This window comes from Callospermophilus lateralis, chromosome 15 (genome assembly GCF_048772815.1).
Source record: "Callospermophilus lateralis isolate mCalLat2 chromosome 15, mCalLat2.hap1, whole genome shotgun sequence".
Taxonomy (NCBI): domain Eukaryota; kingdom Metazoa; phylum Chordata; class Mammalia; order Rodentia; family Sciuridae; genus Callospermophilus; species Callospermophilus lateralis.
In genome coordinates this window covers 62,642,525-62,659,955 of record NC_135319.1, presented here as the reverse complement: position 1 = coordinate 62,659,955, position 17,431 = coordinate 62,642,525, and the positions used below count along the sequence as shown (strand labels likewise).

The 17,431-nt window shown below is 34.5% G+C and overlaps 1 protein-coding gene across 5 annotated transcripts in view; it reads left to right on the top strand.

The window, feature by feature from the left end:
- LOC143381337 (cytochrome P450 2C18-like) overlaps nucleotides 1-16,895 on the top strand; it is a 33,469-nt gene extending 16,574 nt beyond the window's left edge. For 4 of the 5 annotated variants that reach the window (XM_076834894.1, XM_076834893.1, XM_076834895.1 and 1 more), the window contains 4 exons: nucleotides 6,805-6,946; nucleotides 9,109-9,296; nucleotides 14,787-14,928; nucleotides 16,714-16,895. In XM_076834894.1, the coding sequence (XP_076691009.1) occupies nucleotides 6,805-6,946; nucleotides 9,109-9,296; nucleotides 14,787-14,928; nucleotides 16,714-16,895 (654 nt within the window). The remainder of the gene's footprint in view (nucleotides 1-6,804; nucleotides 6,947-9,108; nucleotides 9,297-14,786; nucleotides 14,929-16,713) is intronic. The other variant, XM_076834892.1, reaches the window with a different exon arrangement.
- The last annotated feature ends 536 nt before the right edge of the window (nucleotides 16,896-17,431 follow it).

The window sequence follows — 17,431 nt, the reverse complement described above, 5'->3', positions numbered from 1 at the left end:
GTCACATACCATGTTGTTGTAATCTCTCTATCTGTTGAAGGATTCCTATGTGGGTTTCATAACTTGGCTATTGTGAACTGTTCTGCATATGTTACTAGATTATGTGACTTTAATTATTTTGGATAAATAACCAGGAGTGGTATAACTTGGTCATTTTGTGGTTCCATTTTTACTTTTTTAAGGAATCTTCAGACTAATTTTTATAGTGATTGTACTGATTTAGAATCATACCAACAGTATAAAGTGTTTTTCCTTCTAATTATTGTTTTTTCCGTATATTTTTAATTGCTGCATTGTAGTAGTACACAATTTCAGGATTTGTTGTTACATAATTCATGCGTGCACATAATATAACAATGTCATTTAGCCAATATTATTTTCCAGTATTTCTCCTTTTCTCTCACCTCCTCATTTTTCCTGTTCCCTTTCTTCTTCTCTACTGATTTACCATTGATCTTTTGTGATTTCCCCAACTTTCTTTTCCTTATTTAATACTTCAGGATAATTACTGAGGGTTGGCATAGCTGGGTCATACAGTGGTCCCAGTATTAGTATTTGAGGAACCTTCATAATTATTTACATAGTGCTTGTACTAATTTTCAACTCCACCAACAGTGTAAAAGTGGTTTTTTTTCCTCCACATCATTTCAGGCATGAATTATAGTTTGTGTTCTTGATGACCACCATGCTAATTGGAATAAGATGAAATCTCATTGTTTTGAATTTCCCTAATTGCTAACACTGCTGACTATTTTTTCATATACTTGTTGACTGTTCATATTTCTTCTTTTGAGAAGTGTGTCTTTTTAGTTCATTTATGCACTTATTATTTAAGTTATTTTTGGTTTTTTTTTTGGTGTTGTTTTTTGAGGTCTTTGTGTATTCTGCTTATTAATCCTCTACCAGAAGAATAGCTAGCAAAGTTTTCTCTCCCATTTTGTTGGTTGTCTCTTCATACTCTTACTTATTTCCTTTGTTGCCCTTCCATTTATTTATTTTTGATTTTATTTCTTGATTTTTAGGAGTCTTATTGTAGAAGCCAATGCTTATATCTATCAGTTGGAGTGTTGCCCTTATGTTTTTTTTTCCCCAGAAATTGCTGTGTTTCTTATCTAATTCCTAGGTCTTTGATCTACTTTGAGTTGATGATGAGAAGGATGAGAGAGAGGAATGTAGTCTTCTTCATTTACATATGGACATCCAGTTTTAAACAAAACAAAACAGAACAAATATGACTTTTCCCCAATGTATCTGTTTGGCGCCCTTGTCAAGGATTAGATCACTGTATCCATGTGGGTTTATCTTTATGATTTCGTTCCCATTAATCTACATGAAAGAATCAGGTAGTCTTTGTTGCCAGAGCACTATAATATAATTTGAGATTATGTATTGTGATGCCTCTGGCATTGCTCTTATTGCTCCATATTGCTTAAGTTATTCTGGGTCTTTTATTTTTCCAAATGAATTTTAGGACCTTTTCTTCCAGTTCTGTGAAGAATGGCATTGTTATCTTGATCAGGATTTCATTGAATCTATAGATTGCTGTGGTAATAAGGTCATTTTGATAACCATATAGATGGTTATCTAAATGGTCATATAACTCTGTAGGTAACTCTGTCTATTCAAGAACATGGGAAGTCTTCTTCCCTCCCTCCTAGGACGTCTTCAGTTTCTTTCTTCATTGTTCTGTAATTTTAATCATAGATTTTTCATCTCTTCAGTTAGATTTTAGGATTTGAGTTTTTTTAGGCTATTATGAATGAAACTGTGATCCTGATTTGTTTTTTAGTGGATTCATTATTGCTGTATGTAACAGTTATTGATGATCTTTAATATTTTGATCTTATAGCCTGCTACTTTTCTTAACTGGTTTTCTGAAACAACCTGGAAATCTTCTGGAGAAGTTATTTTGGGTTTTCCAAATACAGACTCATATCATTTGCAAACAGTGACATTTGACTTCTTTCTTTCCTATTTGTATCATGTTTATTTTTTTCGCCTGCCTAATTGCTCTGACTAAAATATCAAGTACTTTTTTAAGTAGAAGAAGTGACAGTGGACATCCTTGTCTTTTTCCTGAGTGTGGAGAAAAATGTTTTCAGTTTTTTTCCCATTCACTATATGATGGCTTGAGTTTCAACTTCCCTTATGATATTCAGGGAAGTTCTTACTATTCTTACTTTCTTCATCATTTTTTAACATGAATAGGTGCTAGATTTTGCCCCTGGCTTTTCCTGGATTTATTGAGAATGCCATGTGATTATGATGTAATGCATTATGTTTACTGATTTGTAGGTATTGATCCTCCCATTCTTGAATCCCTGGAATGAAACAAATTTGATCATCATGTACGGTTTTTAGAATTTGTTCTTTTTTAGATGTATAATCTTATTGTGCTTTCAAACATGATTTGCCAATATTTTACTAAAAAATTATTCATTTGTGTTTATTTATTAGTTTCTAGTTTTCTTTCCATGATGTGTTTTTACCTGTTTTGGGGGGGTTCACAGTGATATAGATTTCATAAAATTAAGTGGGACTTACCCCCCTCCCACTCCCACTTTCTGTTTCATGGAATCATGAGGAAGAGCTACACTAGTTCTTCTTTAAAGGCCTGATGGAATTCAGATGAGAACCTATCTGTTCTGTTTTTTTTTTTCTGGAAAATTTTTTAGCACTGCTTCAGTCTTGTTGTTTGTAATTGGTATGATTAAGTTTTCTATGTCTTGGTTCAGTTATTGCAGGTAGCATCTGGATATAAATTTGTCCATTTCATCTAGATTTTCCAATTTATTGGAATAGAAGTTTTAAAGGCAGTCCAAAATAATCCTCTGGATTTCAGAGATTCTCTGGAACTAGCTCTTTTTTCATGTCTAATTTTGTTAATTTATATCTTCTCTCTTTTGTTTAGTTTGGCTGTTTTATCAGTCTTGTTTGATCCTTTCAAAGAACCAAGTCTTTGTTTCATTGATCCTTTGTACTTTTTTGTTCTCTTATTAATTTCAGCTTGCATCTTAATTATTTCATTCTTTCTATAATATTTGAGATTATGTTGTTCTAAATTTTCTAAATCTTGGAGATGCATTATTAGGTATTTGGGCTATTTCAGATTTTTTAATGTATTCATTCATGGTTTATAAACCCTTGTCTAAGACCTGCCTTCCTAGGGTTCCAGAGATTCTGGCATGTTGCATCTCTATTGGTCGACACCAAGATACGCCAACATCTGGAGCAGCAGCCAAGCTTCCAGTGACCATGGATACAGCAATCTCTCTATCTGCATCATTCTGCACATTGAAACATCTTTCTAGATATTCCATAAAACATCTTTATGCAAGCATGGTGCTGCCATGGTCTCCTCTCAAATGGATGTGGTCTTGCCAATTCCTGAGAGGCCCTTAAACCATCTTTCCTATTGTCCCTTTTTAAAATAATAACATTATTTAGTAGCTGTAATGTTTTTAACAACCACAAATTCTGTATCCCAGTTTTACTTGGATTTTTATGGCCAAACATCAATTTTTCAAATCTTTCTGCTTTTATTTCTGCCTCTGGTTATCACAGTACAGTTGGCTAAAAGTCACTAGAAAGATCTACGACACAGGCTGAATGCTGTATTGCCTTGAAATTTCTTCTGCCAGATTAATTAGTTTAGGACTATTAAATTCAGCCTCACAGATAGTCTCAGGGTACTGGAAAAATGTAGAACATGCTGGAACATAACATGAATGCCCTCCAGTTCAATTTCTAAGAGTCCCCTTGTTTGAAACCAAGTAAGCCCAGTCTTAACTGTCCACAGTTGTGTCAGCCTTCTGGTTTTCTGAGTGCCCACCAGAATCACTCTTTAAGCTCCACTTACAACATTCTAACGCTTTTGCAGCTTGCATCTCTAAACTTCAAAATTCCTCCCCCATCAAATGAATCCCAAAGATTTATTAACCACACAGAAAGGTTAGACACAGCAATGTCCCCACTTCCAATACCATTTTTAAATTTTAGTTAACTTTTTCTTTGTTGTGACCCCAGATCTGACAAGAACAACTAGAAGAGGAAACACTTATTTTGGCTCATTGTTGCAGAGGTTCAATCTGTGTTTGCTGATTCTACATCCCTGGACACAAAGTGAGGCAAAACATCTTGTGTCTTTTATTCTGTTTTTTTTTTTTTTTGTTTTGTTTTTTTGCCAATACTATGCTATTTCATTACTAAAATTCTGTAGTATAATTTGAGATCAGGTATTGAGATGCTTCCAGAATTGTTCTTATTCCTCAGTATTGCTTTAGATATTCTGGGTCTTTGGTTTCTCTGTATAAATTTTTAGGGCTGATTTTCCTATTTCTGTGAAGAGTATCATTTGTATTTTGATCAGGATTGCATTAAATCTATAGGTGATTTTGGTATTATCGCCATTATAATAATATTAATTCTGCCTATTCAGAAACATGGGTGATTTTCCCATCTTCTTTCTCTTCTAGTTCTTTCTTTGGTATTCTATGATTTTCAGTGTAGATATCTGCACTTTCTTGGTTAGATTCATTCCTAGTAATGTTGCCATTTTGAGGCTATTTTGAATGGAATTGTTTTCCTGAATGCTTTCTCAGAAGATTCATTATTGGAATACAGGAAAGAAATTGATTTTTGTACGTTGATCTTGTATCCTGCTATATTCACGATTTTTTAAAAATTAGTTCTACACATCTGGGATTGAATTTAGGGGAACTTGACCACTAAGCCACATTTTGTATTTTAGTTAGAGACAAGGTCTCACTGAGTTGCTTAGTGCCTTGCTTTTACTGAGGCTGGCTTTGAACTGTTGACCCTCCTGCCTCAGCCTGCAGAGCTGCTGGGATTACAGGTGTGCAGCAGCACCATGCCTGGCCTTGGGGAGGGGTACTTCTAAGTATAGGCTCATGTCATCTGAGTTTATTTTCTGCTCAAATGTGACTTTGTTGGACAATCATGTCTGCTTTTCTTAAACTTAGTAGCAGATATTCATGTATCTAATGGGAAAGTAGCTTCATCTTCCCTACTGAGCCACCACTCACTGAATGGTATGGCTGTCTGTTGTTTTATTAATTCTCTTTCTACTGTAGCACCTGCTATTTTTGGTATTCACCTGTCTGCTGCCTTAATGAAAATTTCCCACAGTCTTCCGACCTCAGTTTTTCTCTGTAGAACTGATGTTTTAATTCATACTTGGGGAGCTGCTACTCTTTTGAGGGTTCCTTTGTTCTTCCATTTTCCCTAATTGCAGTACTTCTATTTTAATGACACTAAATGTTTCACTGCCTATTGCACAATATATTCCTGTTTGGGTCTTCTTTGAAATTTTGTTTGGACAATCTTAGAAAACTAGATAAAGTCAATATTACCTTATCCAAGAAATATGCCTGTTGAGATAGCTGTCTCTCTAAATGTTGCTTACATATTATTGAACATCCTATAGTCCACCTGGACCTTATATAAGCCCCATTAAATAAATTCTCACCTATGGAATGGTTATAAAAATACATATTTTATATATGTAATTCATGCGTGAGGGTTATTTTATATTTTCAAATCTTTAGTCAATATTTAAAGTTAACCTTTGTTGATGTCAACTCTGTGGCAAGTAATACCCTCAGTCCAAAATCCAAATTAGTTGTTCTTATAGAGTACTTTCTATTTCTCAGTTTCCAATGTATGAGAGCTCTATTGAGTCAGCCCCTTATCCTCAGAATCTGCATTATCTCTACTCTTTCCCTTAATTCTCAATGAACAGTTAATACCTAAATTCTCTGTCTTTGTGTTTGTGGTGTCTTTTTCAATTTGTTTCTTAAGAACAGGGTGAATTTCCTGGTGAATTTATTCTTATAATTTTTTTTCCTAAGTTATCTGTTGCCTCACATATGAAATATATTCTCTTTCCAATTCATTCTCTTTTGTTTATTTTAGACTGTGCTGCCATATTATCTTTTGCATATTTTTCCAGTTCCTAATGAGTGTGTGTGAAATCCTAATTCCAAGTAAATTCTTTATCAGAAGAAGAAAATTGCATGTTCTTGATTTATATAATTTTATCTACCATGATGTGGCAGTAATTTACCTATTTGTATCAATTATTATCATCTTTATGTACAAATAAAGGAAAACCAATTACCAGAAATTTAAAAATTGTATTTAGTCATCTAACATATAAGGAAGACTTGTGGTGGACTAGACTAGGTTTAGTACCATAGCCGAGAAACATCAGAGACTCAGGTGCCTTCCATTTTCCTGCACCATATGTTATGTGTTGCATGTGGTTTGTCCCCTCCAAAACTTTCCCAATGAAACAGTGTTGAGAGGTGCCAGGACAGAATAAATCTCTTTTCTTTGTAAATCACACAGTTTCTGGCAATCTGTTATAGCAACAGAAAATGAAATAACACATTGTACTTAATATACTAGCTTTTATCTTCATGATTAAATCTTGCAATCTCAAAATGATTTCTGTCTGGCCTACACTATGGGTCTATCATTTTATGTATATATAATGTAGGAAGAAGGAAAGAGAAATGGCATCAACAGACTTTCCCTTGTATTTTATTGATAAGAAATATGATGCATGTCCTTCCTAGTTGCAAAAAGGATGGTGAATAGAATCTTTAGGCAACAAGGTGCAAACAGACATTTAGTCAATTTATCTGTAGTTTACCATATCACACAGTAACTTTTAATATATTGTAGTCTTTTGATTCTCTGTTGGCCTAATTTTATAACCGTATGATTGTAAATTATTATAAATAAATTAAATGTGAAATAAATGCATTGAATTATTTATAGGAAAAGGGCAATCCACAGACTGAATTTACCACTGAAGCCTTAATAAACATTGTTAATGATCTGTTTGGAGCTGGAACAGAGACAACAACCACTACTCTGAGATATGGACTCTTGCTCCTTCTGAAGCACCCAGAGGTCACAGGTATGACTGCAGATGGTGAGCAGGGTGAATTTTACAATAGAAACTTGGCAAGACACTGCTAGTGTCCTCCACCTTATTTCTCTTAAAGAAGCTTCCTTATTGAATGTGCTGTGTCACCAGAGTACAAATGCAAATTACTTCTTCTAAAGTGTGAGAAGAGGAATAGAGGAAGCAGGCAACAAACCTTCAACAATTTTCTGAAGCATAGAGGGCAGAAGAAAGGAATCCAACTTGGCCAAGAGTTTCAAACTGTAGCCTGTATGTCAGAAGAAGAAGTTGTAATACTGTGGAAAAGCCAATCTGTGTACCTAAAAATATCCATAAAGTTCAGCATTTAGAAGCACCATATATCAAACAAATTAGAGAAAATTGAGGCAGAAAATAGGAGTCTCTCTATGTGCAGGTACCCTCTGCATCCCCTTTGAGCAGTTAACTGTTTTCCTCTCATAGGAATAGAGGTTTACTCTTTAGAAAAACTGAAACTAAGGGGTCCTGTAATCAATTTTAGAACATCAAAATAAAGTTTAAAAAAATCACATAAACTTTTAGAAATATACCAGGTCTTATGTTAAGAAGAATGAATCAGAAGGGCATCAGAGTTCCAAAGAGCATCGATTATTTTGTGTGTTAATAGAAAATGTAAGAGCCGGGTGTGGTGGCACAAGACTATATTCCAACTATTGGGAGGTTGAAGCAGGAAGCTGAGTGGAAGTCAAGACTAGCCTGAGCCAGTCTGCCTCAAAATAAAACCAAAAGGCTTTAGGTATGGCTTAGATGTAGAGGGCCTCTGGGTCAATCCCCAGGACAAACCAAACCCAACCAAACCCAACCAAAAAACACCACCCAAAAGAAAAATCCATATTAACACAAAAGAACAACAACAATAACAACAACCCCCCCCCATGTTTTTAAATCCATCTTTGGTACAAATTTATTCCCCTTTTTCATTTTCACAGGAAGATACTGAGCATATGCTCCATCCAAATATTTGCAATCAAGGCAGAGCCAGTCAGGGGTTTCAGGAATCAAGAGAATTTATGTATAAAGATGGGAGTTTAAGGGAGTGAGGGAGGGTCCTGAACACTAGGCCTAGGAAACAACCAATTGTCCACATTAAGTATAAAGCAGGTGTAATCAAAGATAAAGAAAATAAAAGAGAGAATCTAAAGTTTAAACATTTAGAAAATTATTTCTAGAAGTTTGAAACATCAATCTAAGCATTTATATATAAGATAATAACCAGAAAATTAGGAATTGGCATAAGTTGTTCAAATATAAGTTAAACATATGCAATGAATGAAACATTAAACATTATTTATGTGGTCATAATGGTATAAACACAGTATATTGATAAGATCAAAAATTGTGATCAAGATATATAGCAGTGGAGAGGGTAAGAATTTCAGGCATGTGGGTGTGCACATTTATTTGTGGTGTGTATTTTACATGGAGTAGGAATGGATCTTGATCTTCCTTACCAGAAAATCATTAGAAATTTTCTAAAATTGGATAAATCAAGAAACGAAAATAGATAATTATTTAGGAATAGGAATATTCAGAAGATTTCTAGAATGATTCAAAATGGCTATCTTTAAGGAATGAGAGATTGGAAAGGGTTCCACTGAAAACCACACATGCACTCATACACAAAAAAACACACACGTTCACGCATAGACATGCAATCATATAGATCCATTAGTAGAATTTAATTTTATAATGTCATGTTATTTTGGTATAAAATTAATATTTTTTTCTGTTTTTCTTTCTGAAGTGATAATTCTTTAATTAGTTATGTGATGACTTGATATTTTGAAACTTTTTTCATTTATAATTATATTTGATATGTATGCTAATATGTGAGGCTTATATAAGTTTGTAGATATATTTTAATACCTAGCTTATAGGAGAGTCTTAAATGCATATGACTAATAGTATATGTATGTATGTATTTATCTATGTTTAGCAGTATTTATTGATAGATATTGATAAGTAGATATAGATAGTATCATGGTGATCATTTCTTATGTACAGAAGTGTTTATTGCATATAAGTCATGTTTCTAGTACCTCCTGGATACTCATTAATGTTTCATATAACCCTAAAATATTTAAGAATTGTACTATTTTTCTCTTTTTCATTAGTTCTCATTTGTATCTTATCAGCTAAAGTCCAGGAAGAGATCGACCATGTGATTGGCAGACACCGCAGCCCCTGCATGCAGGACAAGAGCAGTATGCCTTATACAGAGGCTGTCCTGCATGAGATCCAGAGATACATTGACCTCCTGCCAACCAATCTTCCCCATGCAGTGACCTCTGACATTAAATTCAGAAACTATTTAATTCCCAAGGTATTATTTCTCCCACATTGCACTTCAGTGCTCTTGAAGTTCCCAACTTAGCAGAATGGTCCCAATCCTCTGCCAGAACAAGATGAGAGAAGTACAAAACTCACCCATGCAGCACCTAGACTCACTGCTAGGCCAAGACTAGGTTATGAAGCTCCCTAACTGTTCCTGACATCCAACAGGGAGAACTCTCCCAATTTCTTCTGCTCCTTCCAGTTTGTTTTGTCTACTCTCAGCTGTTTACATTCCAAACAAATTTCAGAATCAGTCTGTTAATTTTCTAAAACACTCTCCTGGGATATTTTTCAGCATAATATGAAATCGGTAGATCAGTTTCGAAAGAATTGACATCTTGATATGTAGAATATTTCAGTTATTGCATATTGTGTATGTTCTCATTTGGATTTTGTTTATTTTTTTCAATAATGTTTTATTTTCAATGGAGTGGTTTCCACACTTTTTGAAAGAATTTTTAATTAAGTAATTAACATTTTGAAAGCTAATATGAATTGTACAATTTAAATAATTCCTTTTCCATTTTGCTGTTCTTGGCATAAGAACATATAGTTACAGTTTTATTTTGATGAGTTTATATCTAGAATTCTTATTAACTTTGTTAATCATTGATAATAATTTGTGTTTAGATTCATTTGCAATGTCTTATGTACATTTCCTTGCTATCTGGTTAGTGTTGGTTTTATTACTATATCCAATTCTAGTGAGCTTAATTTTTCTTCTTATGTAATTGTACTGGCTGAAATTTCTAGCACAGGGTTGAATAGAAGTGGTGTGTTGAGCAAGCTTTTAATTTTTTGGACTCTAGCAAGAGGTGACGATTTAACATCATATTACTGAGTGTAATGTTTTATGCACATTTTGGCAGAAGTTTCCCTTTTTCTTATTTGTGTTTGGTGTTTTCTTATAATATATCATTTATGTTTGACAGTAATGTACAAGTTTATCAAATGGATTATCTGCATCCATTGATCATGTGTTGATGGTCATATTTTTTGGTCTTTCTCCACTAAATATTCATATTTTATGTACAGACACATAGCAGAACTTAATCTTCTGTTTCAGTTTGTTAAAGACTTTTGTTTCTTCCCATATTTTTATTATTGCATTATTTTTGTCCATATTGATGGGATTTGTTGTTACATATTCAGGCCTGCACATGATATAACAATATAATTTCACCAATATCACTTCTGAGCATTTTAATTCACATTTTTGACAGATTATTCTCCAATTTTTCTTCTTGAAATTTCTTTGTTGTATTTGTGTCAAAGAGAAGCTTGGTGTCATAGATAAGGGAGATCATATTTCCTACTTTGTTACTATTTTTATTGCCTTTCTATTCCCCACCCTCTTGTTTTTGTGGCCTCTTAGTTGTGTCTTTGGACACAGTAATATTTTTCTAAGTACAGTCATGTAAGAAAAGCTGCAGTTTCAGATGATGTTCATCTTCTTTGAGAAAGATTTCTACCCCCGCTCCACTAGATAGTCAGTATGCTACAACACCTCTTACCCTGACTCAGAATTGTTGATTAACACACTTGAAAATTGACCAAAGCTCTCAACCAACTTCTGAGGTTCCTCCAGCTGTGCATTCTTGGACCGATTTTTACCTCAGCAGCTTTTCCACTGAGTCTAATATAAAGTTTCTATATTTATTTAGACTTTTTGGTCAGTATGCTCCAAGCTACTCCATTTCACTTAAAGCTGGAACATATTACTAATGAAATTTACATATTGTAAAACTAAAAATTGTGTTAAATGGTCAAAAAAGAATTATGATTTTAGTAGGTTAGAAATACTTTTTTCGTCTTCTGGAGAAAAAGGAATGGAGGATCTTCTAGAGAGAAGTAATGGGTCTTGACCTGGTGATGACAGTTTTCAGACAAGGGATCTTTTTTTTCCAGTTCACTATGTTTTCAGCAAAGAATACTTGGCCTCTGTTGAATGTAGAGGGCCCAGTGCTAAAGGGAATGAGCTACTCCTTTCTGCATGGTACAATCAGAAGTTGCGATGCTGCATAGCTTATTTTAATGACTCCCATGTGAATAATAAAAATAAGTTCTGCTATCACAGGATTGAGCCACTCAGCAAGGTGGACATATGGTCTAAGATAACTTGGCAAACTTCTTCTGTAATGGTCTAGATAGTAAATATTTTAGTCTTTTCGGCAATAGGGTCTCTCTTGTCACTTCTTGTCTCTGCCATAGTTACACAAAAGCCCTCATATATGATATGTAAGTGAGTGAAAAATGTGTATTCCGATATGGATGGACAGTGATTTTTAGAATTTGCACATCACAAAATACATATATTTTTCAATTTAAAAGTTACTAGATAAAAGGCTATACATGAACAGATGACAGACTAGATTTGGATGGGTTGTGATTTACTAATTACTGGTCTGCGCCCTGTTCAAAGAACTTGCTGAATGACAGAAATGTTCTGTCTCTGTTGCCCAATACAGTAGTTACTAGCTACTCATGCCTGTTCAGTGCTTATAATATGATTAGGGCAAATAAGAAATTTAGATTAATTTAATTTGTTTATAGCCATTTACTATGTATTTTTTGAAATATCAGAAGACAGCAGGTCAAATGTTACCAAAGAAAAATATAAGGGGATGAAAATGCTACTTACCCTAATTTGGTCATTACACATGTAGGCACCACAAGTAGGTACATATTTAAAAAGAAATTGTATACCACCAAAAGCCCTGAAAACAAAAGAATGCATTTTAGTGCTGTCTCTCTAAGTGGCCAAAATTAAATTAAATTTGGACGAATCATTTATATTCTCTTTTATTATATTCTCCTTATATTTGTATGAAATATTCATTTATTTTTCTAAAAATATCCATGTATTTGATTCTATGATATTATCCTACATTACCCCATTGGAAGTATCATAAATATCTAGAGTGCACACATCATAATGCCTTTCTAAAATGTTAATCAGTCTGACAATGGAGCAATTGCAATTCATACTTAAGGAGTGAATCAGAAATGTTGGCACAGTAAAACTGCCCCCCTCAACACACACACACACACACACACACACACACACACACACAATTATAAAATGGTTGATGAGACAATTCTGAGAAGGATGACTTCCTCTGAGATGTAGAAGAGTCAATGATAATGACTGCATCAAAAATATTCATCTTTTTTATTGAGGAGTTCTTATTTCTTAGTGAGCAAAATGCAGAATCCGGATCACAGTTGCATACAAAGGGAAGAGGGTGAAAGAAGTGTCACTTGTGTGAAAGAGTACTACCCTAGAAATACACTAGAATATGACAGAACAATATGACAGAATATGAAAACAACAAAAAAATGCATTGAATATGACAGAATCAAGTCTTTCATCTCTGCCCATTTTACCTTCATTCATTCTTTCTCTTAACACTCTTCTTTATATAGGTCCAAGTTTCTTTTTTAAATTTTTTATTGGCATATAATAATTTAACAGAATAATAGTACATTTCATTGTGGCCAATTCATAATGCACATAACATAATTTGATCAATTTCATTCCCCAGTACCTTCTTTTGTCTTCCTGTACTCCTCCTCCTCTTAATCCTTTCACTGGACTCTACGGGTCTCCCTTTAATGTGTCTTTTTAATATATCTCTCTTTTTAATTTTAATGTATCTCTCTTTCTCTCTCTTTTTTTAATGCAGCAGGTCCTGTTTTAAATTCATTTTCATTTACATGTATTAGTAGTTCATTCCCCTTTATTACTGAATAGTATTCCTTCCATTACAAAGAATACCATGAATTTATTCTCTACTCTGAGTGAGATGGAAATTTTTGGTTCTTTCTTGCTTTTGGCTTTTAAAATATAAGTAATATGAACATTTGTGTAAAAATGTTGAGGTGGACTATATTTACTTTTCTATTAAGTAAATACCTAAGACCGAGATTATTGCATAATTTCTTAACTTTATGCTAAACTGACAGACTCAATTCAATATTTCATTTTATAATTTGTGCTTTATTTCCTATGTAAAAAATATTTGCTAGTACAAGATTGCATAATTTGTCTTTATATTTTTCTAGAATTTTAATAGTTTTAGCTCCTACATTTAAATTGGTGATTTATTTCAAGTTAATTATTTGTGGTATGAAATAATGGTCATGCAATTCATTCCTTTTCTTTCCTTTTCTTGAGTCAAGATTTCTCTATATTTCACAAGCTGGCTCCAAAGTCCTGGGTTCAAAGCAATCCTGATGCCTTAGCCTCCTTTGCAGTTGAGGCTGCAAGTATATGCCATCATGCCAAGCCTATGTGTTTCTCTAGTACAATTTTTTTGAAAATATATCTTTCTATCTTCAAGAAATATTTGTATCTTCAGGAAGCATTACATGATCCAATATACCACTCCTCTGCATTTATCCTAAAGACTTAAAGTGAGCATACTAATGTGATACATGCATTGCCATGGCCATGATCATAGCAGCATAATTCATTACAGTCTATATATGGAACCATCTTGAATATCAATCAACAGATAAATTAATAAAGAAAATGTGGTATACGTATATATACAACGGAGTTTTGTTCAACCATAAAAAATGAAACTATGTCATATTCAGGAAAAGAGATGGACTTTTCCTGGATATGACATAGTTATATGCATAATGCAGGATGAGAGCGATATGTTAAGCAAATTAGTCAAACTCAGAAAGTCAAGGGACATATTTTTACTGTTACCTATAGAAGTTAGAAAAAATTCATAAAGAATCATCAGTGGAGAAGACAAAAGGGACCAGGGGGAGTTAGGAGGTGAGGAAAGAAGAAGGTGATTAGGGAATGATACTGACCAAATTATAGTGTTATATTACATACAAGCATGAATGTAAAACAAAAAATCCTACCATTATGTATAATTGTAATGTACCAAAAATGTGAAAAAAATAAACATTTTTCACATTCTTATTTAAAACAAAAATGGAATATTAAAAAACTTTAGCATTAATTTGTCATCTTCAACATTTCACATTTCTATGGAGAATCAAATTTTGTGACAATGATAAATATTCAGTTAGTTTTTGGTGTACATTTTATTTTTCTAGAAAGGTCTTATAAACAATATCCTGGACATTTCAAGAGCTGACAAAGACCCATTTTAAAGCAGAATCCTATACAAGATGTGTGAAAACTGAAGTGGTAAAATAAGTATTGAGTAGGGGCAGACACTAGACTCCAAGTTTGATGATAAAGAGAACAGAAGGTTTGGTACTTAAGTACTCAAGTTCTTACTACTTCAAATGCTTTGGAGGCACTTTAGCAAGGTTGTAGCCACTGGAATTAAACTCATGCATTTATTACTTGGTTGCCTAATTGGAACTATCACTGCTCTTTTTTGGACAAGGGTTTCTTATCGTAATATTTGGACTAAGTAAAGTCCAAAATTTCCTCTAGCTCCATGACTTCTTTACAACTTGGTTTATCTGTGTCTGTTCATTGCAGGGTACAACTATAATTACATCACTGACATCTGTGCTACATGACAGCAAAGAATTCCCCAATCCAGAGAAGTTTGACCCTGGCCATTTCCTGGATGCGAGTGGCAAATTCAAGAAGAGTGACTACTTCATGCCTTTCTCGGCAGGTAATAGAAATTTATTTCCATTGGTTTGTATTCCCATTCAGGGGAGAAAAACTTGGGAACACTTAAACTTAACAATGCTTATTTGGGGGCTGGTTGAAATGTTCTTTGCACATGTCAGGAGCAACACTCCCAGTGCCCGTGCACTGTCCAAGATCAGGCTACAAAGTCATAACTGGGTCTAATTACTGGGGTGTTGGGAAAATTGACCTCGTTCTTCCAAAGTCAGAAAGCTACAGAGAAAGTAGATTGAGTCATGCCTCAAAATACAACACTGTACTCCCAGAACTCTTCTTAGAAGATTCAACTCATCTCCACTGTCCTCATTTGCCCTCTGAAAGATATCTAACTACACAATTTTAGTGAGTATCTTCCATGTGGGCCCTCTCATTCCTCTGCTGATCTCTGGGCATGGTAAGTATCTACAGCACAGAATGGGCCACCCAAAACATCCCACAACCCAGTTAGTCAAGCAGATGAAGAGATAGATTGTTGTAATCCAATATGACTAATCCTGTGGGAGAGAAGAAAGGATTGACTGTTCATAATTGCAGAGGGAGAAAATGCTGCCTGCCTTTTCTCTCATACCACACAGTGAAGCATAACATGAATTGACTACCATTCAAATAGAAGAAAGAACATTAGAGCTGCTTCATAAGAGGCCAAGAAAAAGGACTGAAGAGAGGTAAAGGCATTTTAAGAGACAAAAACCAGACACTAGGATATTTGCTCTTGATCAAGGATACCAGAGCCTTATGACTGGTAAATGAGGGTCAGCAAATCTTGGGAATAGTGCAGATTATCCTTTAAGAACACCAGACCACTTTATCTCCCTACATCTAGATCCTCCTTGGAATACAGACCCTTCATATCTGAAGTGTGTGCTGAGTCTCTGGCATATCATTGCCTGAATTTATTCTTTGACTCTTCAGGCTTGCTTTTAGGTCTGGTACTATAGATACTATTATGAGAAGAACTGAGCCCTACCTTAATGGAACTCCTATATCAGGAGGCTAGAAAAATAGAGAATAATGATTCAAACTAACTATGCTTCAGTGCTGAGTAAAACCAAAGAGGACAGGAACCTACAGCCTACAGGAATCACAAAGCGTGTAAAAGAAAAATGAAAAATGTAAAAGAAAAATGATCTAGGATTTGAGAGAAGTATGAAGCACATCCTAGTCAAAAGATCAGCATGAGATAAAGCTTGAAATTACATTGTATGTTTAAGGCTGATGAGACTAGATAGATGTGACAAATGGGAGGAATGATCATGTTACTTCAGACTGGGAACAAGGAATACAATTAATCAGCATGTGTTTCTGGGAAAAGATTGATGGAAACATAAAATGTCAAAAGAACAGTCTTAATTTGGACATGGTTAAGAAGTTCTTAGTGTAGAGCTGATAGTCAATAAATATTGATGGATTGAAGAGTGTTGATAAATTAATTATTAGGTGGATATCAGATGTTTCCATCCATTTGTCTAATGAGCCATCCTTTATATTTACTCTCTTAAAAATACTTAGTTTTAGATGAACACAATATCTTTATTTTATTTATTTAATTTGATGTCACACTGAGGATCAAATCCAGTGCCTCACATATGCTAGGCAAGTGTTCTACCACTAAGCTACAACCCAACCCTATATTTACTCTTTGTCTATCCATCCTTCCATCCATCCATCCATCCACCCAATCATTCATCACATAGTGACTCTGTATTCTTCATGTGTCAATCAGAAATAAACTGCACAGAATATTTACCCTCTCTTTTGACTATTTCAGGAAAACGGATTTGTGCAGGAGAAAGTCTGGCCCGCATGGAACTGTTTATATTCTTGACCACCATTTTACAGAACTTTCGCCTGAAATCTGTGGCTGACCCAAAGGATCTTGATACCACTCCAGTTTACAATGGATTTATCTCTGTGCCACCTGCATACCGAATCTGCTTCATTCCTGTCTGAAGAAGTGCAGTCTGTCTGGCTGCTGCTGTGCTGTCATCTGGAAATCTTCTCTTTGGGGTTCTTCCACCTCCTCCTCTACAGGCTTGTCTTCTCTGACCTGCTTCTCACCACTCTATTTCTTTGAATTTCAGTGAACATCCAACCCCACTGGAGAGAGTTTCCTAAGTTTCCATGAATGCATGCTTCCTATTCACATACTGTAACACTTGCATTAGCCACTCTCTATTTTTACAGTCTTGTGAGTTTTTACTATGGCATCACTGTTAAGCCAATGAAAGCCTGGGGGTAATCATGTGAAGTGAAATAAGTCAGGCATAGCAAGATCAAGCCACATGTTTCACTTTTATGTGTAACATAAAAAAAGTCACACTCTTAGTGATAAGTAATTGTTATCAGAATTTGGGAAGGGGTGACAATGTGAGTGGATGGGGAAAGAAGTTAGTTGAATAAAGCGTGATTAAGTGGTCCATGCATGTAATCCCATTGGCTGGGCAGTCTGAGGTGGAATGATTGCAATGTAGACAGCCTCAGCAATT